Genomic DNA, 27,752 nt, shown 5'->3' with positions numbered 1-27,752 from the left:
TAAATAGATTTCTTTAGTGTACAGTAAAACATTTTACTGAGAAACATTTGAAAACTTCTGGATTTAAAGTAAAAGTCTTTTTAGCTAAAGGCGTTTTTATATCAACATTAGAAGTAGAATCTAGAATTTGTTTTTCAGAATTAACACATACTGTGGCAGACTTCAAAGTCAGCCATTTGCGACGTTATCAAAAGGATTGTGTTGGTTGTGACTCGTTCACTAAGTTAATCTACTTTTTAATTACTTTATTTTATTTGTATAAATTGCATTTAGTTGAGTAAAGCTTGTTTTTTTTCAGCAGTTTTACTTCTAACAACCGTTCAGATGTTGAGACTGTTTCCGACTAGGTGCCAGCAGCGGGTGCAACTTCAAGATTGTGGACAAAATCGGTCATTCGGAAATGTCAGTTATCAGAAAGGTATTATTTTTCTCTCTCTTTTTCTTGCAAACTTCTCAAGAACGGCTTCTATGATTTCCGTTTAATTTTGTACCCCAATGCATTCATACAAATTTGTAACTTTTGTCTGAAGCATTATGGGTATTTAGCAGGTTCATCTGAAACTTTTCTTCAGTAAATGTTGAATTCGGGCGGCTCTGTGACTCACGGGGAGCCAGTTATGTCGCGCTACCTTCTTCAGCATCTTTTATTCACTAAACATGTATGGTATCGTTTATTTATTGTTTTTATAGTCTTTTTTTGCACATTAACCATTATTTTTTATGAGGGCTGGAAAAAACCAACTATTGGTATGCACTGTTACTAAACATGTATAGTATTGAATTCAAAATAATTTATTTTTTTTAAATATAGAATCAGTAATCAGGAAAATTATTTCTTGGCCTCAACTAACTATTGTATTCCAACGTTTAGTGCAACGACGGCGAAACATCCAATTGGTACTTCGATTTCATTTTAATAACTTTTAAAATGAAAGTTAGAAACGAAATGTGGTAGAAAAAAGGATAAATTAAAAATAATGCTCTTGTTCGTATTTAAAGATTACGCTTATTTATTCCAATAAACGCGGAAGGAAATGTGCAGTTTTGTTAATGACATTTTATAAAAGTCAATACTACTTATACGTTCTTCATTTTATATAGATTATTCAGTGATAAATAAAGCACGGCAAAGAGGCAGGCAGGATTTCAGGAGCTAGAAGAAGTACAAGAGTGCAAAACTGAGATAAAATGATGAGGAGAATAAAAGAGAAGAATGGAAACAGGAGGATATATTATCATAAGTTGGTGGTTAGAGTTGAAAGCCGAGTTCTAAACATTGTTCGGGCAGTAGGAGCCTCAGTTACTCAATACCCATGTTTATTATGGATGTGTGCATACACTCCCCACTGGCTGTTTCCTTTAAAAGGGTCGCTAACATGAACTTAAGCCGACCACTGGTCCACTAAGTCGAACTTACAATAAATGTCCACAGTGCAAAAGGCTCGGCCGCATTTTAGATGTGAAAGGAGCTAGTTTGATAAACTTCTCACATTTCAGATTTATTCTACTGACGTCAACAATAACTCTTTGTAAGGATTTAGCTTTCTTTGGGAATTATCGCACCTTTTTTTTCTCCAAAAACCAATCTCCTACTTGTTTGCATACATATAAGAATAACGTAACATACATACAAAATAATTATTAATTCCAGACTTCCGAGAACAAATTTCTCTCAAAGCATTTCGATTATATATATACATACAAAAAAAATAGTTCTGGCCACAGCATTTGTTTCGATCGTCTCTGCCAATGAAGAAGTTGGAAGTGTACGTATTTTGAAGACTTACAGTAGGCGGAAGAAAAAGAAAAAAAAAAGATGGAAAGCCCAAAGAGTCAACGGTCCAAATTTCTGAGGCCTGCCACGATGATATTTGCGTTCACTTAAGGATGCACCTTGAAGAGCATTAGACTGACTCGGCGTTGCAGGAAGTGCATTATGGGTAAGAATACATATACACATTCGCACTGAAGAATTTTTACTCCCATTTGGCTGGATAGTCAACATCTAACAATGTTCTTAACCTAGTTAATCCAAAATAGTTTGGACAAATCCACTTGTTTCAAACCGTATGGTAGATTTTTTGTTTTTGTTTTGTTTGTTTGTTCTATATACATTCTTTCTGTGTGAAAGCAATTTATATGTTTATTAGTCTCAAGGGAATTAAAGCAAAAAATATGCATCAATTTTTATTAGTTTAATCGGCATTTTCTTAAATTTTTAACGAGCTTTTGCGGTTAGAAATTTCATTTGAATTTTAAAATATGTGAAGTAAAGAAAATGAATATGCAATATTTCAATTGTATTTTAAAATATTGACTCCTGAAATCGACAAGAGATTTATTCAGCTAACTTTTAGAATTACTTGAATTCAATAATTTGAGAAAAATTGAGCATAAATTTTGTTTTCATTGGTCGGTTTACAATAAGGAGGAGGTTTACTTTTGTTTACTTAGGAAATTCTATATTCAATGGCCAAACTATCCTGATCTGCTACTCTCTTCAATTCTTCTCGCCAAAAAAAAAAAACTTTTTTAATTAATGAGATTTTTCATCAGTGACTGATTGCTGCTGATTATAAATTGATCATTTTTAACAAAAACAGAAAAAAAAAGTACTTATAATTTTAAAGGAATCGATGAACTTATTGACATTAGCATTACACTGTCAACCTGGAAGTACTGGTTTCGAGTCTAGGCTCAACTTCACTTCTTTTTTATGGGGAGTAAAACAAACTTGTGCATCTCTTGTCCCATGTAAGGAAAGAATATTGTCTGGAAGGTAGAATTGGAAGGAGACTCAGAAGCGAATGCCTAGATGTTAACAAATATTTAAAACTATTATAACGTTTAAAATTTATTAAAGTTGGTTCCTTTTTTTAAGGTTTGCAAGATATTACAAATTTAGAGACCTCTTCATAATTTGGGGATTAACAAATTTGAAGCAGAGCGATAGATCTAACATGGTAAACTTTGGACAAGCTAAATAATATTTTCTTTTACTACTGCAGGTTATCTCTGATACTTCCACATTTAAATAATGTACTGCAATTTCATAGAAACATTATACACTATGTTAGAAATTAAACAAACACGTATTTATTACAATGTAAGACATAGTTGTAATCACAATATGGTAATATAAATTTGCTTCATTAAAACATTTAACTGCATCTACTTAAGATATGCATATTGTGCGCAGGAAACTGAGGGTTATCTTTCTCTCGGATTCAGGATGAACTTATGAAGATTTTCATTATTACTGAGCCTACAGGAGAATCTTTTTCTTCCAGTGGCATTTTCACACAGTATTGCTCGTTTAATTCTTAAATGCAGTAGTATTATAAGTCCGGAAAATGAAAGACAAAATTCCAGTAAAAACAAAAAATATCATCTGGATATTATGATTTTTAAGCAAAATAATTCCTGAAAAAAATATTGGGCCATAAAATTTCATGAATATTTCATTTTTTGTTTTAAGCGAGACAAGTCATCGGCGCCCAAACTATGATAAACGCTAACCATCACCAGAAAATAAGCTGTAAAAGCTTCTTGCAAATACAATTTAAATTTGATAAACAAAATTGGAGTGAACAGAATAGTGAGGTAGGGGTTCAAGTTTTAATCGTTTTACGTAGGTCTTGTACTTCTCAGATCCAAAGGGTCAACCACAAGTTTTATGTACTACTAAAAAAAATATTTAATTATTATTTTTTCATATTCCATTATTGGAAACTTAATGCCTTTGGAAACAAATAGCGTAGAATGTCATGAAATAAATTGTAGCAACAAAACGGAAATTACTTGAGAAAGAAGATTAGAGTACTAAGGACACCCTCTTGCTCGGTGGTTGAAGGGTTAAGGATGATTATTCTGCCCTTCCACATCATTAATTTTGTCTTATAATGAAAGCTCTTTTCTTCCCTCGTAAAATAGGAACAATAATGGCACTACTTTCTGCTTTACAAGCCATTTCTTTTTGTAGGATACTTGTACAGATTCCTAGACTCTGATCTCGTATGGTTTTTCTGGCAATTTGTATTGATCTATTTATTTTATCACACTCAAAGAAGGCTAATTTTCAGGCAAAGGACGTGGTGAAGTAACGATGTGCTGGCATTACATTTTTTGCGGAGTGCAAAAAAAAAATCTTCAATACTTAACCTCACTGTCGTTTACTCGTATCTAGGTAATTAATTACGTACCCTTATTTGTATATAGTACATATCAATACAGTAAACAGCCTAATAAATTAAAGTTTCAATCAACATGCTTTAAACAGTCGTTGCAGAGAATTATAAATACTTCTATCTATGTCAGAATTATTTTAATTGTTATCGCCAAAATCGTTACCCATATGGGAGAAACCGTCAAAATGGAAGATAAAGGCTATTTACTTCACTTAACCCCGGAAACGGTTGAGATTTCGAGCTGGCTGCCGTCAAGCTAAGGAAATTCTTGAGCCTGTCTAAAACGGTTGTGGTTGGCTTCAGCGGGTCCTGGATCCTCCCGTTAGTTCAGGTGTTGAGTGTACATGCGAATTTAGCCAGTCGTCAATCTGTGCTGGCTTTGGTGAGTCCAATGAAACTGTGCGACACGTTGTAGAGGTGTGTCCCGTTTATTCTAAACGTAGATTCCACTCTTCAGGAGGTTAAATGTTTCCCTCCCGGAGATTGTGGCACCTGGTAATCTTTACGAACTTTCTAGGTTTATTCAGTACACTGGGCGATTGAGTCGCCTTGCTCCCTAGTGTCCTGTCACTACTTTATTAGTTTATTGTACTGTTATCCGGCAATTTTTATCCGGATTTGTTGGTCTTGAAGCCCCAGTGTCTCTTATGAGATGAGAGGAAGGCGGGGAACAATGGGCATTTTGGATTACCTGCGTTCCTTCGCCTTTTTGGTGGAACCGCTCTTTAATAAAATTTAATCAATTTCACTTGGCTGACGCATTCAGGACTTCCTGCAACCCCAAAGCAGTTTAAAATTCGATGAGTAGTCCTGTTATGATGTGAAACTAAGCTCCTATTCGGCTACCAATCTTAGAAACATCTTTCTATCCCTTTTTTTCCCTAAATAGTCTGTTGCAGTTTTATCAACAGTTGCATAATATCATTACTTTGGTGATTTCGTTATTGAAAAAATTGCTGAAAAGAAAAAGAAATATGTGATTGCCATTATCGTTCAACGGATTTCCCGCAAAATTCTAGTGCTCAAGTACTTGGTTGTCAGATTTATCTGGAAGTCACCCGTAAAACCTCAGCTAGCTGTCTTGAACCCCAATCATTTTAAGGTCTATATAAAATTTTTGAAACTGTAGAAGCAAAACTGAAGCAAATCTAACTGCGCGAGGAGAAGATTTCCGCTCTTGCCGTAAACCAGGTTTTACCACTAGCCAAGAATAAGGGGCATAGTTTCCACCCTTTATAGCGCCTATAATCTAGCTGAGGTGAAAAAGCAGTTGTTAGAAGAGAAGAACTATGTTCTTGTAAATAAGTGCACCTCATATAACTAGAACCATCTCTCCCCATAGTATAAAGTAGTTTACAAAAAAAAAATTGTTTTTGTTTGTATTGCTAGGCAACCAAATATTTTAGGAAGAGAAAATATCATAACAGTGAAATTCACTACAGTAAATTTCTGCTTTCGATTAAGGGATTTTCCCTCAAATTTCCTGTCAGGTCCCAGGAGAGTACCCAAATGTAAAATATTTTAGATTGAGATTTTTTTTTTTTAATTTTAAAAAACAAAATGGTTATGGATAGGTTTAATAATAGTGACGTAAGTTGTACATGCACTGAATTTGATCTATGTACTACCATTTAATTTAATATTCCATTCAGATAATATTTATCTGCACTCACTTTTAAGTTGAAAAAGATAAAATGAAATCTATTTTATTATTTTTAATTACAATGTTGTTTGCGCTTAGAGTGTGATCTGTGTTTGACTTGCTCTTTTATCTTTGTCATCTCACTCACACAATAATTAGTTACAATAAAAACAACTTTTTCATTTCCTCTCAGAGTAGATTTTTAGAGTAATGTTGACAAAAAAAAAGAGATCAGCCTGGAACAATCTACTTTTTTACAATTCCGTTTAATCTCGATCAAATTACTTCGCTTGCTAATCACAATGGGGTCTCACACCATCTCTAATTATATTTTTTATACGCTTAATTCTTTTCGAGTTTAAAAAAGATTTTGTAAGCAGCTCAAAATAAAAACGAAACAATAAATAGATTTTAAAAAGTATTTGTTTTTTATTTTTGCAAAAAAGAAAAAGATAATCTAGTTGGCCAAGTAGAATGAATGCCAACCCAAAATTAAAATTTAATGGAATACTTATTTGTAGATTGTAAGTTTTTTTGGATTCTAATTGCATAGTTACTTGCCTATGGCTGTAAAATAAACCAATAAAGTAATTGCTGTTGTAATTACAACAAATAGTTCGAAGAATCGATGGTAAGTCAAAACTCAATAATTCCTTATTATGCGAACACTTTGAATATTAAAAATTTATTTGGAATTTAACAAATTGGCCAGTTTGATAAAGTGAATAATTTGCACTGGAAAAGTTTTCTCTTTGTTCTTCATGGTTCTCCGGAGACTCCAGAACGTAAGGATGTGTGCAAATTCGTTCTTCTTGACTTCCTTCTCTTTGCGACTGTCGCCTAGATGTCTTTCATCCCTTAGTGTTTTCTTAATTCCTGGCGATAGGAACTATGTAATGTCCTGGAAGTGTATTCTCTTTCCGTTAGAGAGTCTGTTCGTACAAAGCTGCGTTCAGTTCGAGTTCGACTTTATTATAAGTAGTTCAATTTACATCCAGACGCATGCAAAAGTAATAGAGCCTGCTATTGACCGATACAGTTTAGTTTTCTGTTTAAGTGGAGGTGACAATTTAAGCAAATTAATTTTGGATAAAGAAATTGTGAAGTAAAAAAAACAATATGTACACCCAGCGACTAACATCCTGAATATTTCTTGAGGTTGTGTCATTAATTTCAATTCAGTAAAAATAGGAATACTATTATTTATTTTAATGTTATTTTAGTGGCATTTTTATGTTTTTTCATCACGTTTCGAACTTATTACGGTCCAAGAAGAACATAAATTTAAAGAATACAAGCATGTAGATTTTCCATTGAAACTATTTACTTTTCATTCACGAATCTTAAATCAGAAACAACAAAGAATAGATCAAAATTTATTCAGTATTATTGCTTTTAGATATTTTAAAATCTGGCGGGATACTTCGTTATATATAACTGAAGCTTCTCTGGTGTTATTAAGGTTGCACTTATTTATCGAAAGTGATTTAAAGTCTTCTTTTGAAGGAATTCTTCAAAATTATCAAAATTATGACTTAAGTAATTGTTATTTAGTATGATCAAGATTTTTTTTGAATGGTTTATTATTTCTTTTTCAGAATAAGAAAATTTGTCTATTGTTAAGAAGGAATTCTAAGACTCTGAAGGTAAAGCTCCATTTAAATTATAATGTGAAATATTGGACTGTCAACGTTAATATCTCTACACTGTCTGGTCAATAACTGTGAAGACGGATGGACATATAGCAAAGTGTCAGTGACAGGAAAATAAACGAGGGCATTATGGTAATGTTTGGAACTTTCTTTTTTAAGATAATATGATGAACAAAATATAATCGAACTCTGTATAATGTTTTCATAACTGCGTAACGTATCTTTTAACTTTTTGCAAAATGGATTTTTTAATTAGAAAATATATATATCTCGTACTTTCAAGGAAATCCGAAATTCTTGATGATTTAACTTGAATCAAAAGTAACGTAAACTGAATTATTATTACTTGTTGAGAGTATATTTTATAATTAATGGAGTTTCATTGGATCAAGTGAATTTTGAACAGCCGCGAGAGATGGTATCTTTTAGATATTTTAAAAATTTGGGCAAGTAATGGACTGAATAGTTGGATTGAAATTACGCATGAATACAGTTTATGGTGAAAATAAGGCGCAACTTCAAAACAGAGAATGCGCTATCTTAGTGGAGTCCTTTTTCAATTTTATACCCTAACCAAAGACATAAAAAAAGTAATAATCATAAAATCGAACTACACAAAACACCATGTGCCGTAACAAAACTCCAGTGGATTTGAAATATCTTTCCCTTTCAATATAGACATTTTATCAACCGAAAACGAATAAAGATCAAAAAGTTAGACAGAAGCCCATATTTAGTGAAAAGAAAAGGCCTAAGGATGCGTGGGTGAGTAAGGTCAATGGTAATAAATTTTACCTCTCAACAGAAATATAGTTTTTTCTGGTGTATTTTACAAATGGCAGTTATAGGTGGAAATCTAATGAGATATTTACTAACTTGGTCAGAGTGTTGTCTGTATTTCCGCCGGATGATTACTGTCAGGACGATAATGAGGACACACACCGAGACGACAATGGCCACGAGTCTTCCTGCTCCAATTGCCTGTAAAAGATCAGTAATGATTAGAAATTAAATTTAAAATGTATTACCCAAATGTAATAATTAATGCTAAAACGCTAACCATAATTGTATAACCCCAAAAGAAATGTGAAAAGAGATCCTGAAGATATTAATTTGGGTTATTTATATTTAGGTGTAAAATGACTATTTAATTTGTGATCTACATAAGGTCTAAAAAATTCATGATCTGGCATATGAGAAAATTGGATGTTTTAAAGTGAATAGATTGAGTGGTATTTCAATTGTGTCAAATGCTGGATCCAAGGGAGTCTGAGCGGCATAGTAACGCACAGAGTCACAAAGTCGCTGGTTGGAATGGATGAGGAGGTTCTTATATAGAGATAACAGACTACTCTTCCCTGCCCAGTACAAGACTGCTTTCATAAGCGAGCCTAAAGTAAAAAGGGCCTTTCTTACTCTTTTGGCTGGTCAGAGCAATTTCGCCTTCTAGACTGAGAGATTGAGATTCTAGACTTTTTTTTCTGAGCCTCAGTTGGGAGGGACTGGAACCCGCAAGATCGACCCAAGAAATGTGGCCAAAGGCGAATTCCCGCAGCTATCTTTCATTTCTTAGAACTAAATAAAAATGTTTAGCATTTTTAATTTCTATGAAAGAAATAAATTGTTTTTAAATATGGTTGTATAAACTAATAAAAGAAAAAAAAATGACTTATAATTAGTAATAACTAAAATCAGACTGCAATGTATGTTAAAAACAAATTCTACACAACTTTACTTGCAAAATGATGATCCAAGTAAAGTGTAATAACTCAAATTACACTTTTGAAGTGGTTACAATGTATCCGCTTTAAAGGTAAAGTTGAAACAGTGTCAGGTAGGAAGCACTTGTTTGTCAAGTCCAGGCAGTGCAAAATTAATACCTATTTAACTTAGTCCTAAACAAATAGATAGTTTAAAAACAGAACAAATATTGCCAGTAAGTACAGAAATGAATTACAATTTCAAAATGCTACAAAAGTTTGAATTAAAATTCTGGTTGAATTAAAAAATAGATTATTCAAAAGTTTAATTTGCAACAAAAGAGTAACAAAGTAATTGGCAATGAAAATTGTAATTCTAGATCAAAAGGACAACCAATTAATAATTACTTTAAGCTGTAAGAGAGAAAGCAGGGAGTCATGTTTTGTCACAGTTTGATATTTTGTAGTAACACTAAAATCAATTGATTTCACAGTAGAAGTTGATAAATAGATTCTGTTTGGCGTTGTTTAGGATGTTGGGTGTACTGTGGTTTAATTCAGTACTTTTACTGTATAAAATTATTGATATTTATGGGTATAAGATTGTTAATATTTTTCATTTCTAAGATGCAATACAATGGATCATCTTATGGAGAAAATTTAATTTAACTTCTAGATGCGATGGTTAGCTTAGAATAAGCAGTAACGCTCCGAGTATGAAAAAAGTAGCAGGGCAAGAAAGGCCATGGTAACATCAATGTCTTTATAAAAGTCACAGACAAATTCCTTACGATTTGGTGCCCTTCTAAAAGCAGACTTTACCAAAATAGGGGTTTCTACAATCGTGGCACCCTGTACTTTGTGAGAACTTAGTCCTTAAGATCGATACCCAGCCTTATTATAAAAGGTTGAGTAAAAATTACTTCTCTAAAAATGTTTAAGACAAAGACTAAACCGAAACCGTTAAGACTAAAAAACCATGTTTCAAAAGGATGCAATTGAAACTTCAGAAAAAAAAAGATTTCTAGATGAAAGCACTTCAAGAAAAAAAAGTTATAGAATTCTGCAAGTTTTATAAAGATATGATAGAATACGAGTTAAAAATTTAAAAAACTTGATAGAGGGTATATTTCAGAAGTTAACAGCTATAATGTGCACTTCGTAGGACTTAAAAATTTTTAAGCAATTAATTCATTTTATAATCTCACCAGAACCGATTAGAAAAGTCTCCAGAAATTAATTATTTAAATTAATTTTAATAATGTACGAGACATCCTCTCTCAAATGTCACACCTCACATTTTGAATAAATTTTTATGGTAATGCGATTTTATTTTAAACTTGTAAAAATGCTAAAATAGATCTTAATATTAACCTATATTACGCAAATAATCTTGAAGAAAATTACATAACAATAGAGTTATTTTGAATATTTCTCTTCTGGTGGCAATATTGAGTAATTTATTCTAAGACCCTAGGCTGGTAGAAAATCTGATAGGGATTGGGGAGCAATCACTTAATTGAAATAGCGGGCAATAAAGAGCAAATTAGATGGAATGATTGGCCAGAGATGTATTAAAATTGAACGGCGGCATAATCAGAAAATCATTTGATTGACGATTATTCTTGAATAATGAAAAATTGATTTTGATTTGAAGTATTCTAAAAAGATTTCTGTTTAATTTATCTTAACTAATTACAGCTTTAATTTAGCGAGTAATTTATGTTTCATTTTCTATTCTTATTTGGTTTTTGTCAAGTGATTGATTGTGATGAGAAAATCAATTTCTTATAAGATAAACCTAAGTAATAGCATAGCAGGTTATTATTTATTGCACAGGAACTTCATCGTGAGAGGATTTCAAAGGAAGAAATTATGACAAAGTTGATGTAACTCGGAAGAAACATGATAGGTAAAAAGGGATGTAATTCATTTAGTAAGGTCTATTTTGTTATAAAGGTGACCTTATTTTCAATTATTTTGCTTTATCTCTGTCTCGTAAGAAAAAGTATTTTCGATTTTTAGATTTTCCTGGAAATATCTTTGTTTTTGAAATCCCCTGAGGACGAAAAAATGGTAAATGAAAAAATGTTCGCTAGGACAGTTGTATAAGGGTTGTTACATATAAAGTTTGTTTGGATGTATGTTCAAAATATGTATCCACTATAACTTAAGAATGATAATTGCAGTGTGTTAAAATTTTATGAATAATTTTATATTATTTTATAATAATTTAAAAAAAAAAAAAACAGCTAATACAGTAATGGTTATGTAGAAAATAATACATTTTAAAAATAATTCAGTTCAAGTTAAAAATTTAGATTTTAACCATTCTGTTTTTTTTTTATTATTATTTTATTTTTATGCTTTATTGAAAGCAAACAAAAGAATCTAGATATGATACTTCGCAGTGCAATAATGGTAGCTATGCTACATGCACATCAGCCAAATAGAAGTTTACATATCACCGACCTTTATCACCTTGGTGTGGTAACAAAGGTAGAATATCCCAAGCTCTGGGTCCTTTGGGAGTTATATGGTTGAGAATAAAGTGTTCTATGGGCGGACCCGCACTAGAAAGGGAGGAAAAAGTAACAAATGGAATAAAAAATGGTAGAAAGAAAAATTGGTGAGGCTGTTATAACATATTTATGGAAATATTTTGCTGAGTTTTTCGGCAAAGTAGCAGAAATATTTATGAGGAAGCTACATTATAAACGCTAATATATATATATATATAGTGTCTATATATTTATAGATTACAGTGAATTGCTATTTATAATTGAATTTAAAAATATCTAATAATCAAAACCACTTCAACTAAATTATAAATGATATTTTAAGTTTCCTGTACAATTCATTTAGTGTAGCGGAGCTACAGAAGCTGTCCCACTTTTTAACTTATGGTGAGTAAATTATTAGAAAAGACATTATTGTAACAAACGTGCTAGCAATGTAACTGGCCATTAGACAGTCGATGGAGTGAAATGATTAATGTATTCACGTTTTTGTAAAAATCCAAAGGGTTTTCTGGTTCATGAACAACAACTACTTTCTATTGTCAGAAAGATATTTTCTATTTCAATCCTGTTTCTCAATATTGAAAGCCAAACATAGAAGCTGTCACATGAATAAAATATTAAAAAAAGGTATGTAAAATTTAAAAGAGCTTCTTTTGCCTGCTTAGGAAATATGTGAATATCTGACCAACATTCATAGGGTAAAATCTATAGTGGTAACGTTCCTCTTGTACATATTTCAATGATTCCTATTCTTTGAATTTTTCTAGCTGAACGGAGATTTCTAAGAAGTAGATTCAATATCTGTCTAACAGTATTATTTGCATTTTATTTATCAATTTTGAGAATTCCATTGCTTAGAAGCACTCCTTCTGAGTTAACTGTTAAAGAAGGATCATCAAGAAATGTTTTTTAAATATTTTGCTTATGGACAATGTTTTCAACGATTATCATCTTCATGAGGTACGCTGTTTAAATTTATTTTATTTGTATATTAATTTATCTATTTTCGCTATTTAAAATTACAAACAAATATTTGTCTCCAATCTAGGTGAAAGTGAGGCTTATTGTTAATAACTTCTTTCTTCTATTTTTTAGACAAGCAAGGAAGCATCATCCTAGTCTTTATTTGGAGTGACCGACCACATGCTGTACAATTTTAGAAATTATTTTCATCATTTTGAAACCACTAATGGAAATATTTTCCAGTTCTATTCAATATCTGAAATTCGTTTTAATATTACTAAAATTTTGTTGTAACTTTTTTGCTTTTGATGGTTTAGGCTCAGTATTATTTAAATACTTTTATGTAATTGCCTTTCTTAGTTAAATGAAAATTTTGGAAGCAGCAATATTTTGATCCTTTGACGACAATAAACATCTCAACATTTGTGAAGTTACTTTAAGGAAGAAATCACTATGGTAAATATTTTCTAATCTTATTCTAATCTTGCATTTCTTTTGAATACTAAATTAATTTTAACAAATAGTTTATTGTGACATTTTTTAAACTGAGATTTAAATATGCGTTCAATAGTATCGTATTGGACCTATCGAGAAAATAATATAAATAATAATAATCATTCAGATGGTATAACCATCAAATCAGTTTAACGATGATTTCCTTGCCGAAGTCTGCATCAACAGAATTTCGATAATTAATTTTACTTAAATATAAATGATAATAAAATACTCATAATTGCTTACCATCTCACCTTTTCACCTCTTCCTTGGATTGCCTTTGTTCTAGTCCTCCATCAATCATCTTCGGCAATTTCCTCTGCTAGTTTATTCATACACTGATTCGAGGTCTTGTTATTTCTCTTCATTTGCTAATATTATGAGCTCTTTTCATACCGAAAATAGGTCTCCTATTTTCCATTTTCCTTTTTGTGCCTACCATTGCATGCTGATGCTGATTTCTTGTAGATCATTCTAGTTCTTTCGGTGGCCCTTTTTTTAATCTTGTTTTTTTTTTTTTAATTTCATAATTCCTAATCCGGTCTGCCCTGATTTATTTTTAAATGCATCTTAGAAATTGCATAACTACGATATTCACTATTGATCTTACAATGTACAGACAGTTTTATACATTTACAACTCTTAGTGAAAAGAAACAGAAAAGCTTGTTAGCATTTAACGCCAGATTATTTATCTAAGATATTTTTACTTGTAGCTTGCTTCAATGTTTCGCTAGTAGGATATGTTTTCTCTGAATGATTGCTGTTTAGCACTTTTCACTTTTCAAACCTTTTAAAGCATGATATATGTATATGTATTCCCTTCCGTTGATTTGCTAGATTTGACCCAAAATTTAGTTTTACACTAGAAATAAAACTTATTACTTCTTAAAAACAGAAATTTCAGTCTAAGGAAAACTATAATTGATGTCTTTTTTAGAAATTAATGTTATTGTTTACTGAGATAGTAAAACCATTTTTTAATTATTCAGTGTAACTGTATCATGTATTATACAAGGGCCATAGCAAAGGTCACAAGTACTTGAAATATAAATTTAATCCTAGTCACTGTTTACTACTTACCAATGAAAAGAAGGTAAACATCTAAACTTAAATGTCTCTTTCTCCTTACCAACGTATAAAAGTCCAAAGATCACTCTTCTTCCACATTGTCCAAGATAGATTCTACAAACGTTCTGCTAAATAAATAATCATACTTGAGGAGGTCATCCATCAGGAATTGTCGTATTTATATAGGACAAAATCTTGTCTCCAGATTTGAAATTTTCGATTTGTATTACTAGTTTTCTTGTAAGCTGAAAAGGTGGAGTTTTCTTTTGTAAATATTGGATGAAAACATGTTTTATAAATCTATTGAAAAAAGAAATTCAAACCGTATGTATTACATGTAATTGTGAGCTCGGCGGTGTTAAGATGTACATTAAATGAAAGCCTTCTAAAAATTAGAAAGTATAGCCTTGTGAAAAAGCACAGAATGCTAAAAATCTCGCGTGTGAAAAACTAAACAAGTGCACAATCAAGCAAAAAGTGTGCAAGTATTATTCTATTAAGGAAATAAGGTATTTATGAACAAGCGATGCCTTAAAACCCAGCTCGAAAAGCAACAGTACCATGATATCCAGTTCTTATTGTTAATAGTTACACTACTTTTCAATCTTAGAATTAATATCAAATCAACGACGAGAATTCTAGCAGTTTTTATGGGCGTTTATTTGATTTACTCGTCGTTGTTTTAGTAAATGATTTAACGGTTCCACAGCTCCAAGTTTCTATTAAAATAGTAAAGCAGGAATAGAAAAAGCAATTGCTCTTCGGGTAATGAATTAAAAGGCAGAATGAATATTACTGAAGCATCCCATTAGGCCGCTATCTTAGTAAATCTTGAGATGAAGTCATTGATGTTGATTAACTTGACTCCCCTCCATTCATCATATAGCTTACAAAATTACTTTTCATCATAGTAGTAATCATTTTTTACTTGCACGTTTAATACTGGTTGCATAAAACAATCAAATTTTATGTTTCGAAGTAAATTTAGTTTAAAATACCTTCATAATTAATGTTTAAATGATAAAAAAATATAAATAAATTAAAATAATCCCTAATATTTGTAGCTATGATGTACTTTCTATTTGAAGTTTATACTGATGTCGCATTTTTATCCTAAATTGGTTTTAAATCTATTTTATTTAAATGTATTTCCTTATACATTATGCATCCGACTTTGTATGTATAAGTTAACATAAATGATCTAAACCAAATAGCAGATGATGTTGCTCTGTTCCTCTGCTCAGATATTCATTGATGTCTTTCGCGACCTTGGTACATCTCTAAGTCTATATAACTTTCTAAATATATCTTAACGTTACTTACAAATACATAAGTTTTAGATTTATAACCTCTTCTTCTAATACTTTACATTTCTTAATCTGGTTAGTGTTGGGTAATGTTAATATGTTTGATAGATAATGGTTATATTCTGTTGCTACTCCATTATCCTATTCATATTCAATTTACTTGTTCTGTTTAAGACCTGAAGGATCTTATCGGAGAGCAGTGGAACTCCCGTCGAGAAAATTGATCCTCTACTATCGTTTCAACGGCCCATCTCTCATGGTTTCAGATTGACTAGCATTATCCTGTTTTCACATATAATAGTTTATGTTATTGAAGGCCTGCCATTGTACATTATCTAGAGAATTTTAGTTAAGCGCTAATATTCTAAGAGTCAACAGATATAATTATAACGGTGCCAGATTTATTGTCATTATAGTTATCTTTAATTTAAAAATAATGAGGAGAGAGATATTCCATTAAGGATACTTTATATAAATCTTTTTAAAGTGGCGTCATCGCTAAAGAACGTTGAGCTATTAAATTAAAATGAACTTACCAAAGCAAATACTTCTATAATAAGAGGGTAAGGCACTTTAAGGGATCGTATGCAGAACATGTATTACGTTCTAGAATGAGAATGTTTGGCAAGATGAATGAGACTCCATTTCACCTTCCTTACATTCGGGAAATTTCTTCCCAAGCACGATTTTCTTATTTAGCTTAGTACAACCTCCCACAATGAATCAAAATTTACTTTTCAAGAGGCGTGAGGTCTTTTGTTAGCACTCACGGTTATCATGAGAATAAATCAGAATGTGTAAACTGTGCATTAAGAGCAGAGTGGGAGGGAAAACTTCTTTTCTTTTTTATTGGATCGGAAATTAATTTTAACATTAAAACAAGCAATTTTTATCATAAAATTAAATTAAGTATTTAAAGAATACTGCAACAATAAATTTGTAATATCGTTGATCTTATTTTACTTTCTTTAGCAGTAAAAAGTAAAGTAATGCCAATTTTTTTATGCGGGCTTCACGTCCAAATACTGATGAGATTTCTTGGACGGATGCGTTTAGCAAACATGTTTAAACATTAATTCTTTTAGTTTACCATTAAATAAAATCCACGGACTGAAAGGGAATTGAACTCAGTATTACAATACATTTTTGTTTTGCGGGTCTCCTATCTAACTACTCTGCTATCGTGGCACCTTCTTTTAGCAGGAATGGACGATTGAACAGAAAGAGACTCTGAAAATTAATAGTAGAATAAAAAAATGAGTACAGAATGAGATTATTTACTAGGAACATGCGGCTAGGATATCGAAAAACACTGTGTCTTTGATGGTTAAGAAATTGATTGTCAGAAAATCGTAACTTAGCCAATTTCAGTAGATTATTTCCACAATTGGAACCCGGAATTCAGCGGTTTTTTGTTGTTGTTTTTTTCTTGCCTAATGTTTGGCTGGTGGACTGAATGTAGCAGATGAAGCTTTTAGCACATTAGAGCATCCTTCATAAGATTAAAAATGAATAAAATGCTTCTTATTTTCTTTCTTTAAAATAAACTCTCGAAGCTTCAAATACTCGAAATCTAAATACTTTATTTTGCTTCGTTCATTGGTTTTCTACTAAATCTTGAAACAAAAAGACTAACGATAGAATTTGTTTCTGTATGTTGCTGAATTATCAACCATAGAAGTGATCAATTTTAACATTCTCTTACAGCAATAAGATGAAATGTAGTCATTACATCAAATTTATCGAACTTGAGCTTTAACCAGAAAAACAAATTTTATCACATTTCCTGTGCCTAAAGAAAGAATTTTTGGGAAATCTGTTTATAAATTTTGATAAAATGAATTTTATGTTACGATCAGTAGAACTATCAGAGGTTATCATGTGAGAATTTCCATAATATTTTGTTAATGAATTTAAAATGCCTCTTTACAATTTTCTTTAAACGTAGCAAACAGCTATGTATGTGGTTTTTCAATCAAGGCAACATGCAATCGTCACTGCTAAAGGTCACAATAGAAATGCTGAACGGGTAGTTGCGGTTTGTCCAGGAAACTGTGGTTCAATCAGAAGATTAAATCTTCAGTCTTCCCATCACCAGATTTCTATCCATGTTTTAACTCGTTTAGGCAAGCAATGCATCAAATCTAACTCATTTAAATCAAATTATTGCTAACAATCTACTAAATATTTAATTATGATGGGCTGCATGAGATTGGCTTCACAAATATTTATATAAAGCATAATATTTAGTTGAACATTTATTTATTTAGTAATTAAGTAAACTTTATCTCCAGTCTTTCTTTAATTTTCATTTCTCTTGCTTCTATTAACTGGAAGTATTGCAATAAACAGAATAAATATAAACAGAATTGGCAAGACAATGTGGAAACAATTTTGTGGTCATTTAAAATATGAAGAGATACTGTTTTTTTCTGGAATCGTTTACTAGGCATTAATAATTTTTCTTTTAACATTATTATTTTTTCCTCTAATCATCCTCTTTCAAAAATCTTTGAATTTTGTCTCAAGTTTATAAAATTTTGGCTGCGAATTACTACTGTTATTGAAACTCAATCAATTGCATGTCATTTTTTGTTTTAAATTTTGCATGTAAATAATCATTCTAATTTTTTATAAATTTAATTTGGTGTTACCAATTCATTATTGTATAAAATAAAAACAAAAATTTACAAACATTTTAAAAAAACACCGATTTCAACCGCTTGCAAATAAAATTTTCTGAGTGTCGTAGGTTCGTCTTCCTTACCATGGGGTATCAGCAATTTAGAACTACCCACATTTAGAATGTAGGGCTCTTTTTTACATTGATACACTTACTTTCAATCATTCTAGTTCAAAAACAGATATCTGGCATAAATCCTAAATATCTAACCCATACAGCATTCTAGGTAGAATTTTACTTAGTTCATTTGAAATGTATCTGCTTTGAGATGACTCCTTCAGTTATCTCTGCCACATTTTTTGGTTGACTATTGAAATAAAAATTGCTTCCTTCTTTAGGTACGCACTTAAATTAGTTTTAGTTTACATAATATTAACCTCCAGCCTATTAGCGGGACACAAGAGCTGAGAACTTTCAATTAGTTTATTACATTATTGTGCGTCATAACTGAAGATGTTTTTCGCAAACATGTGTAGCAATGTCAAGAGAATTAATGACTTTTATTTCTGAAAGCCCATTAATTCTTTTAAAAAAAGTTGTCAATATGTGGTCCTATTAGAATAGATAAGACAAGGACACCTCTACTTGCTGGATATCTTTTGAAATACAATACGTAAAGAAAAGCGCGAACTAAGGATGGCACGCGAATGATAGCGTCTTATATAACATGTAGATTTAGAGTTTATTACAGATTTATGTTTAGTGGTCGTTTGTAATAATGAGAACGTTTGATTGGTTTTTGTAGATGGAAGCATGGAAATTAAAATTTTTTGAAAAATTAAATGGAGCTTATTCATTGCTCCTTTGGCCTGCATATTTTTTGGAGATTGCATTCTGCAAAAATTTAAATTACTATGCTAATAGGCTCAAATTTGCCTGCTTCGTTCCTTCGTTTGTCAATTTTAATAAATCAACCTTCTTACTTCCAAATAAATAAAAAACAAAAATTCCACCAAAGAGTTAGTTTAAAAAACATTTACAGTTTTCTTTTTTAATCTTCTTTAATGAATATTCAAATTTTAGATTTAAAGACCAAAAGGAAAAGAATATATGTTTATTTAAGAAGGTTTTTTATGTATACATTTTGATATATTCCTTTACTAGAAGTTTTATGAAAGTAGAGGATGTTTTCTTCTGGAAAAAAGAAAAATAAAACGACATATAGGAAAAAATTCTAGATAATATAAGAATTGTAGGGAATGATGAGAGATTTGACGTATGACAGTCGGTTTATGACAGATGCTGTTCAGGATCAGTGGATTGCCGTATATCGACCGTACGGAAAGAACTCTCCCATCATCTAAATATATATTATATATATGCTGAGACGGTTTTGTCAGAAAGTAGTGTTGAAGGAATCAGCAGTTTTAGTATAAGAAGTATAAGTTTGAACAACAAAAAGTTCAGAACTAATGTGTCTAAATCACACTACATTTTACTTGTTCAACTATATTAACTAATTTTAAATTATTAAGTTAGTATTTTGATTTTAACATTGAAAACGTTTTATGGGAGAGTGATTTTATAAAAAATGTTACAGACGATTCTAAATTATATATAATCTATTAAATCTATTACTTTGAAACTTAAGTCATCTGAAAACTATCAGTAGATTGATTTTCGGAATAAATTTTTATTGTTTAGTGTGAAGAACTAACCTTCTGATAAGTAATAAAATTACAGTGCCAAGATCTAATCAATACTTAAATTGACGTAAAAAAAGACAATTTCATTCTTCTAGTAGATATTTAAATATTTTTTATGTTCAGTCTTGGCTAGCTTTATTTAGAACTCTATAAATAGAAGTACCAACTCTAATGATTGCAACGAATAAAATATAAATTAATTAGAAAATGTCAAAGTTAAAAAAGAATTAGATAACAGTTGTTTTATTGAACTCATTAGCTGTTTGTCTAAAGTTTCGAATTTGGTTTGGAGCGAGATCTTATTCTTTTTCTGTTAAAAAATTGTTAATTCTTGTTACTCACACCGAAATTGATCGATCATCTATTAAAAGGATTTCCCTTAAAGAAACATTGAGGGAGAACAAAAAGAAGCTAACAAAATCAGTTCCACAAATCATTCTCCGTTTCTTAAGACTTGACAAGACCAAGGACAATATTTTTCCAAACAATAGTCTCTCATGTAATGTGACGATTTGTCATTTTAAGCCGTAGTTTTTCTCGTATTGCCGTGCACTGTCATCTTCAACAAGCATTTACTACATTTACATAACATTATTTAAATTTAGGTGCCTACTTTGCCTAAACTTTTCACTTTTTTTATGTTATAAAATTAAATTGAGGATACATATCATGGATTTGAAAGTCATAACTATAAATATGTTGCTGCCATCAAATTGAATTCCTGAAACTAAATAATCTTCGAAATAAATTGAGATTGTAAAGGTTGACAATTATCGAGGTATTAAATTAATTCTGCTAAGAGAAGAAGTTTTAGTTGGCTAAGAATTGTCATAAAAACTATTTCTCCTCTCAAAAGCTTGATTTAATTATTCTTTCGCATTCTTTACAAATCATTATAAACACTACAAGTCATTGTTGGCCATTTGACTAAAAATTGGTAGCTAACGGCAGAGTTCGTTCGCTTTCAGTTAGGTACTGTTCTCTGCATATTTTCATTATATTTTTAAGACGAAAGTCATAGATTGTGGAAACGTCAAAATCATTAAAAATATTGGTTAATTTTTAAAATATTTTAATAATTTGTAGAATTTGACATATTTGTTTTTTTTTTTTTTCAGGCTCTCCTAAATGCAACTAACGTTTAATAAGTGTCACAAGTTATTGTTGATGCTTCCCAGAAATTGAAGTTTGACTTCATAACATCTGCAAATTGCTGTTTTAAGCGAATTGATTGATTCTTCGGATGGAAAGCGCAAGATGGGAAGCAGGAATAGAATTTTTGAAGAGATTAGTGAAGAAGGTAAGAGATAACGGTTAGATAAACGGTTTAAAGAGTGAAGCTTAAGGTACTGCTGTGCAGTTGGCCATTTAGCCTTGGATTTCCATGTTTTGAAGCAGCGGTAGGATTTAAATTAATAAATTTTGGGAATAAGTATTCACAGCTTGCACTGAGGCCCCAGGTTGCTGCTACAACTTGTGAAGCTTGTTGCCACATCACTAACAGTAAACGTTTTTTATCAAACCATTAGGAATTGGCATCTATTTCGCGGAAGCCTTCTGTGTTGTAGAATAGAAAGGCTTATAATCGAATTATCAGGAAGGAAAAGTGTTATACAATATTTTTCTGAATGATGCCTTTGCAATAGAAAATCGAAGACTTCTTTATATATTCAAAGAAAAATCCTTTTCCAGTTGGTCACTTTCTTTGAAAAAATTGTAGCTCTACTTATTGCGACAAAACTTTTTTATTAATTTTAGAGTGTGGAGAGAATCATTTTAGTTTTTGACAGAGATTTTGAATTTATTTCCAACAAAAATTTCAATAAAATCATCCCTCTCTGTTCTCACACTTAAGTCGTGTGGAAAATTAAAAAGTTAACCATAATTCTACATAATCTTTCTTCAATAGAGCAAGGGAGGAAATTTTAGTAAAAAGTGGTTGCCCGAAAAACTATCAAGTAGTTTTACTCCACAATGATCGCAGGGTCACACGGCTACAACCTAACCAAATTAAATACCCTCGCTCCGCTAATACTATGTTACAAAGAAAAAGTAAAACCATCTAGAAGAAAATTAATATTTTAGAACTGCTGAAAAATTTAACAATTTTTTCAATTTTCTTATTACAAATAGATTTGGAGTAAATCTATTGCAAAAATACAAATTTCCTTATTACTTGTGCCTACCATTTTATCTTACCAGTTTCACAGTTAATTTGACACTAGACCTTAGATCACAATTGAGAAAAATTGCAGTAATGTTTCGATTTTTCAGAACGTTTTTTCTTTTAATGAATGCCTGTGTTAATTTTTTTTTTTAACAGATATTGACGCGCCTTAAATTTGAAAAAAAAAATGAATTAAGTAGTTACTACACTGATATGGATTTTTTTTTTTTATGAAAGTAATGATTACTCAAAATGATAAAATTCTAATAAAGATTGATGGTGATTGATTATTTAACTTATTCTAGACATTAAAGTAATGAAAATGAATGTGAAAATGGGCGATTTAAGAGAATGTTTGAGACAGGCCAGGTAACCGTCTCAGTTAGTTGAAGGAAAACGTTAGTCATGAAGATAGATAGTTGGCAGGTCTTCGTTTTTATGTTAGTTTGTGGATGGTGTACTTCCGTTTCACATACTTCCTACATTACCTGTTCGTACTTCAGTACTCTTGTACTTTATTCTTAACACTTGAGCATTATTTTTACTGGATTCTTTAAGATTTTGAGCAAGAAACCGTGGTTACTTAGAGCAGCAAGTATAATTTACTGCAATTAGTATGTGTTCCTTTTAAATAAATCTTTAAAATCCAAAGACCAAGGTTGATTAAGTAGGTGTATTGCCGAAGGAATAACTATTTTTTTTACATTATTTTTTTATTGAGCAGACACAATTCATTTTGCATAATTTACAGTTTGAAAGTAATTTCCACGTCCTTTCGTTTAACTGGAATTAAAGTTCATAACCCCGATATGTGCAAACACATTCCAAATTTTCACAAAGAATCAGCGACAAGATCTTTAAGAAGAAGTTCAGAAGGTGGAGGAAGCCAATAGCGCTAAGCTTTGGTGTGCTAGGTTTTCTACGATTTAGGCAGATAAAATTCTGCCTGGCCAATTGTAAATGGAAAAAAAAATTCTGTGACTTGGGTCGGAGTTAGAACTCAGAGAATAGTTGTGTTAGTTATCACACATTTTTTTTAGCGATAGTGAATAATAAAAAAAAAGGAGAGAAAAATGAAAAACGAAAGAGATAAAAAATTTTAGCCAGTTGAAGTAGCTATTGTGAGAATGAAAATGATGATAAGGGGCGCTTCGCAGCTCGGCCCACTTTCTGCAGATATAATGAGTGGTACAGAAGAAGAGAAGATTAGCCTCCAGGTTATAATGAGACAGGAACCTCTGTTCTAAGATTGTCAGCTACAAGAAGTTTCCTAATTCGCAAAGCCTGCATTCTTTTGGCTGGATGTTACATTATTACCTTTGTCGTACTATTTGCTTATTTTTATTTATTGTTAGCATGATTAAGGCGCATCAACATCTTAGATCTTTATCACCTGGAGCCTGCTTCAGTGGGTATTCTCTCGTTAAAGGCTGTACTATCGTTTTACATTTGCTAATACCACTTTTTTTTTTTTTTATTTAAATGATGAAAATGGCTAGGAAAGATAGTAAAAGGCAAGTTTTAAGATTAATAAGTTGGAATCATTAAAAGAATAGCTTAAAGAATGAAAAAAACAGTTTAATTCTGATAGATCACAATTAAACCTACCCACAGAGCAAAATAGTTCGGAATACTGTGATAGATAACAAGTGATAGCAGTTTCTTAAGTTTTATAATTTAAGTTGTTATTTGATGTTCTAAGTAACATATGTCTAAATTTTTGCCAGCTAATGTTGCAGTGCCAGCAAGATACGTGTCCTATTCCTAAGCCCAAAGTCGACTTCACATAAACATTACTTAAAGGAATACGGTTCTATCGACTGAAATTGCCAAAAGTACCAACCATTTAGCGAAAATATAAAACAATTAGTGACTATTGGGAATAACGAATGCAAAGAAACATAATAGGGAATTATGTATATAATAAGAAAATTGCCTTCTCTTTCTGAGTGAAATATTATTTGTTTTCTACTGTACATTTCTTTTAATTTTTATACATATCGCACATTGAACATAAAAAAAGCATATTTAAAACTAATTACGTTTACAATAAGTTTTAGTTACTTAGTAAGTTTAAGTTCTTACATTACGCCAATGTAAGTGATGATACATGAACTTAGAGAAAAATATGAAATATGAAGATTTTTTTTTACTCTAATATTTCCTAATGGGATATAATCGTACTCCTGGGAGTAATATGAAGTAATGACCTAAACGTTAAGAGCCAGTAACTTTAACACAACCTACCTTAAATGTGGGGCATTTAAACATTTTTCTTTCTTACAACGTCTCTACTTTTATATGTTCTGTTACAGAAAGACAAATTATTTTATTTCATAAAAATTTCTTTCTTTCTTTCCAAGATCATAAGTTTTTTAAAACATTCTACTTAAAGTTTGAGCATAAAAGTTTTTAGTAAAGTAATTTCTATTATTATTATTCTTGAAATAAAAAATCTCTTTAAATATACATTATTTGTCCTTAATTTGCATTCATCTTTTTTTAGTGCTTACCTCGTTGGGAATTGTAGATTTGTTATAATCGCACGATTTGCTCTTTCATAATTTATTTTATTTTTTCGACATTATTGTCTAATTATTTCCTAATTCTATTGATATCTGTGTTCAACGTTGGTAAAAATGTTTCAGAAGATAAGTTTATATTTATGTTTTTAATTGACAACTACAGGGCAGAAAGCTACTAAAATAAGTAAAGATCGTAGAAAGATGAGAGGGGTCATGGTGACTTTACTTTCAATAGTAAAGTAAAGTCACGCAGCCATTGCCGCCACAGATGTGGAATGGTGTTGTCAGAAAATGTTAGTTATGAAAGCTGATGAACGTTTGGGTCTGGGCTGTTTAGAGAGAATGAATTATTTTTAGTCAGATGTTTTTAAGGCTTGCTAGATGGAACTATAATAATTAAGATCCATAATAATTGCTTTGTTATAGATAGAATGAGGAGCAATAGTTATTTGAAGAAGAATTTGGGACAGCATTGATGGAAAATGACTAATTTTGGAATAATTCGTTGACACATTTTCTTCAAGTCCGTAAGTCCAAATTAGTTTCAGTAAAGCGTTGTTGTAAGAAAAATATTTAAACAAAATAGTCTCCGATGAACCAAATCGTAACAGCGCTGGATAAAACAAGGCCAAAATAAGTTCACTCAACCTGCAATAGTTAATTATTTGAATTTGAGGTGTGATTCAATATCCGCATTGGAATGAAATGGTAATATTTTTATATTCACTTGTGTTTTTAATTTTTTTTTCGTATCTGTACTCCCAAAATTAAGATGATCCAAATGGATTATTATCCGCCACAACCTCTTTCGGGATTCAATAGTATTAAGAAACTTGAAAGAGAACTGTTATAAAAAAAGAAAGAAAATCATATCTTAAAAGGAGAGCTTAATGATAATTCTTTTAAGAATTGACAAACTATAATTCAACATTTCTATTATTCAGCCATAGCAATACTGCAAGACATATACATTAAACCGTCATAATATAAATTATCTGATACTAGTAATATTTCAGGCCATTTTGAAAATTAATCGCTTACAATACAGTAAGCTTTACTTCCATAATTAGGTAATTCTCAGTTGTGGCTTTCATGCCGGACTTTTTCATTTATTTCTAAATACCGTTTATGTTAGCCTGGGAAAACCGTTTTCAATAAAAAAAAAGAGTAAATATCTTAAGAAAATAAGGTGAAAGAAAATGTAAAATATTTTGCGCATAATCCTTCTCTCACATTTGTTTACTGACAAACAAAACTTACTACTTCACTCTTTTGCTTTTATTGCCCTAGATTTCACGAATAGAAATAACAGTGGGAATTGCCGTTGATCCCTTAATCCGTTGTAGAATAACAAACTCTGTTTGTAAACTGCGTTTTGTATTAGAACCTAATGTGCAAGTACATATTATTTGGAGTTTACTTAGTCCAGACACTCCATTAAGTAAGTAGAGATTAAATAAGCAGTTTACTTACTGTCTTCTCATTATAAAGTTTATCTTACATCTTCTATAAAGTGTAATTTATAATACAAAGTTTGGAAGAGGGATTATTCTTTATTTTAACTTGAGCTCTGATTAAACATTAACACACCATATTTTAAGTTATTGAAAGAAGGTATTATTAAATTATTTTTAAAAGACACAGGAATAAAAAGAAAAAAAGGTAGGATTAATTAAAATTTAATAAATCACCTATAAATTTTAGAAACTACCTTATTGTCAATGGTATAACTGGATGGTACTCTACATTTTTTGGGGAAATAAACTATTAATACTAAAATTAAGTCTCAGAGTGCCTGTAACACATATGTACATCACCGGTTCAATACTTTGGAATGTCATTTGGGCAGTGTAGGAAAGATGGTGATTGTAAAAAATTGGCTTGATACGTAATGAGAAGGCAGATAAAAATTATCTCATTCTAGATGGCTGGAAACTAAACATCTAGATACTTGAAGATGAAAAGTAGCCGGACAAAAGCGCAGTTTGAAATCAAGAAGAGGTATTATTTATGTGTTTAGAAAAATAATATTCTGATCTAGTTGGCAAAAAGCTTCTGATTTTACTATATTAAGTTTAGAAATATGAAATCATTTATAAAAAATTAAATTCTTAAATTAGCTGCGTCAGATAAGCACATTTAATTAGAAGGGCTTTGAGTGTATTTAGTTACTACTACTACTAAGTTAAGAGAAATGGCGAAATCTGATGATTACCTATAGAGTGATCAAGATTGTGGACACCGGCCAAGATAGGACAAACCGCCAGGAAATGAAGCGTATCCTGTACAAAACGATTAACAGGATTCAATTAACGTGCTTAGTGGAGCACATCTTAAGAATTATAATTCAGAACTACTTAAAAATCCAACTAAGTTAATTGAGTGTCAGTGGAATATCGACTTTGAGCAAATAAATTAATGCGATTTAAACAAAGAATTTTTACTACAGAAGCTTCTTCAACCATTGTAGGTAATTGTAATCTCTGATCTCCAGCAAAAGGCAAATGCTTATTAACAAACCTCCAGCTGTTCGTTCATTTTATTGCGAAATTGCAAAATCTTTTCTTTTTTTAAATGAATTGTCAATTTATAAACATGTCTTTCCTCAAAACAATGTGGTTAATGTACAAGAAAAAAAATCAAGCAAAACACAAATGAATGAATTTTGTCAATCTATAATGACATTTAACTTAAAAAAAAAGTCATCCAATGAAATTATAATTTGTAAAAATAATTACAAATAAAAAAATAATAAATAAATAAAACATCGTTATTTACCTGTAAATCAAAAACTGGAACATATAATTTTAATCATAACGAAGATATAAAGGAGTTATATGTTTGACACAAGTAATAAATCTTTACATTGGCCTCCAACTGTATGTTATCCGGTAATTGGACCACATAACTTACATCTTTATCTTTGTACGAGTCCCATTTCGTCTATTTAGAGCTGACTTTTCTTTTATATACTAACTGTTGCCAACATGTATTAACATTTATTTCGGTTAGATTCACAGAAAGTTAGATAATCATAACAAAAAAAAAAAAAAAAAAAAAACCATTGTTACGTATTACTATTAAATAGGTATTAATCTACTTTATGCTGTAGAATTCAATATTTCCTACCTCGTTCCGTTTTTAATAGAGATAAATTTGGGAAAGTGACTTCAGCTAACTTTATTAGTTAATT

At 30.8% G+C, this 27,752-nt stretch overlaps 2 protein-coding genes across 33 annotated transcripts in view; one reads left to right on the top strand and one right to left on the bottom strand.

Annotated features, from left to right (window-relative positions):
- LOC141452756 (uncharacterized) overlaps nt 1–27,752 on the bottom strand; it is a 47,416-nt gene that overhangs the window by 13,861 nt on the left and 5,803 nt on the right. The window contains exon 2 of the mRNA XM_074125164.1: nt 8,358–8,462. Within this exon, the coding sequence (XP_073981265.1) occupies nt 8,358–8,462 (105 nt within the window). The remainder of the gene's footprint in view (nt 1–8,357; nt 8,463–27,752) is intronic.
- The window catches only part of LOC141452757 (uncharacterized), a 119,738-nt gene that overhangs the window by 90,132 nt on the left and 1,854 nt on the right, over nt 1–27,752 (top strand). For 14 of the 32 annotated variants that reach the window (XR_012457580.1, XR_012457577.1, XR_012457572.1 and 11 more), the window contains 8 exons: nt 299–418; nt 3,479–3,603; nt 4,083–4,186; nt 7,428–7,613; nt 12,471–12,663; nt 12,799–13,122; nt 20,986–21,167; nt 24,986–25,086. The gene's annotated coding sequence lies outside the window, so the exon portion shown is untranslated. Of the gene's footprint in view, nt 1–298; nt 419–546; nt 1,941–2,881; nt 2,964–3,478; nt 3,604–4,082; nt 4,187–7,427; nt 7,614–12,470; nt 12,664–12,798; nt 13,123–20,985; nt 21,168–24,985; nt 25,268–27,752 lie in introns of all 32 variants that reach the window. The other 18 variants (XR_012457587.1, XR_012457586.1, XR_012457596.1 and 15 more) reach the window with 11 other exon arrangements.

Source organism: Rhodnius prolixus, unplaced genomic scaffold, assembly GCF_049639745.1.
Source record: "Rhodnius prolixus isolate KJV_2025 unplaced genomic scaffold, Rpr scaffold_3, whole genome shotgun sequence".
In the NCBI taxonomy this organism is placed as follows: Eukaryota; Metazoa; Arthropoda; class Insecta; order Hemiptera; family Reduviidae; genus Rhodnius; species Rhodnius prolixus.
This window is presented reverse-complemented; position numbering and strand designations above follow the sequence as displayed.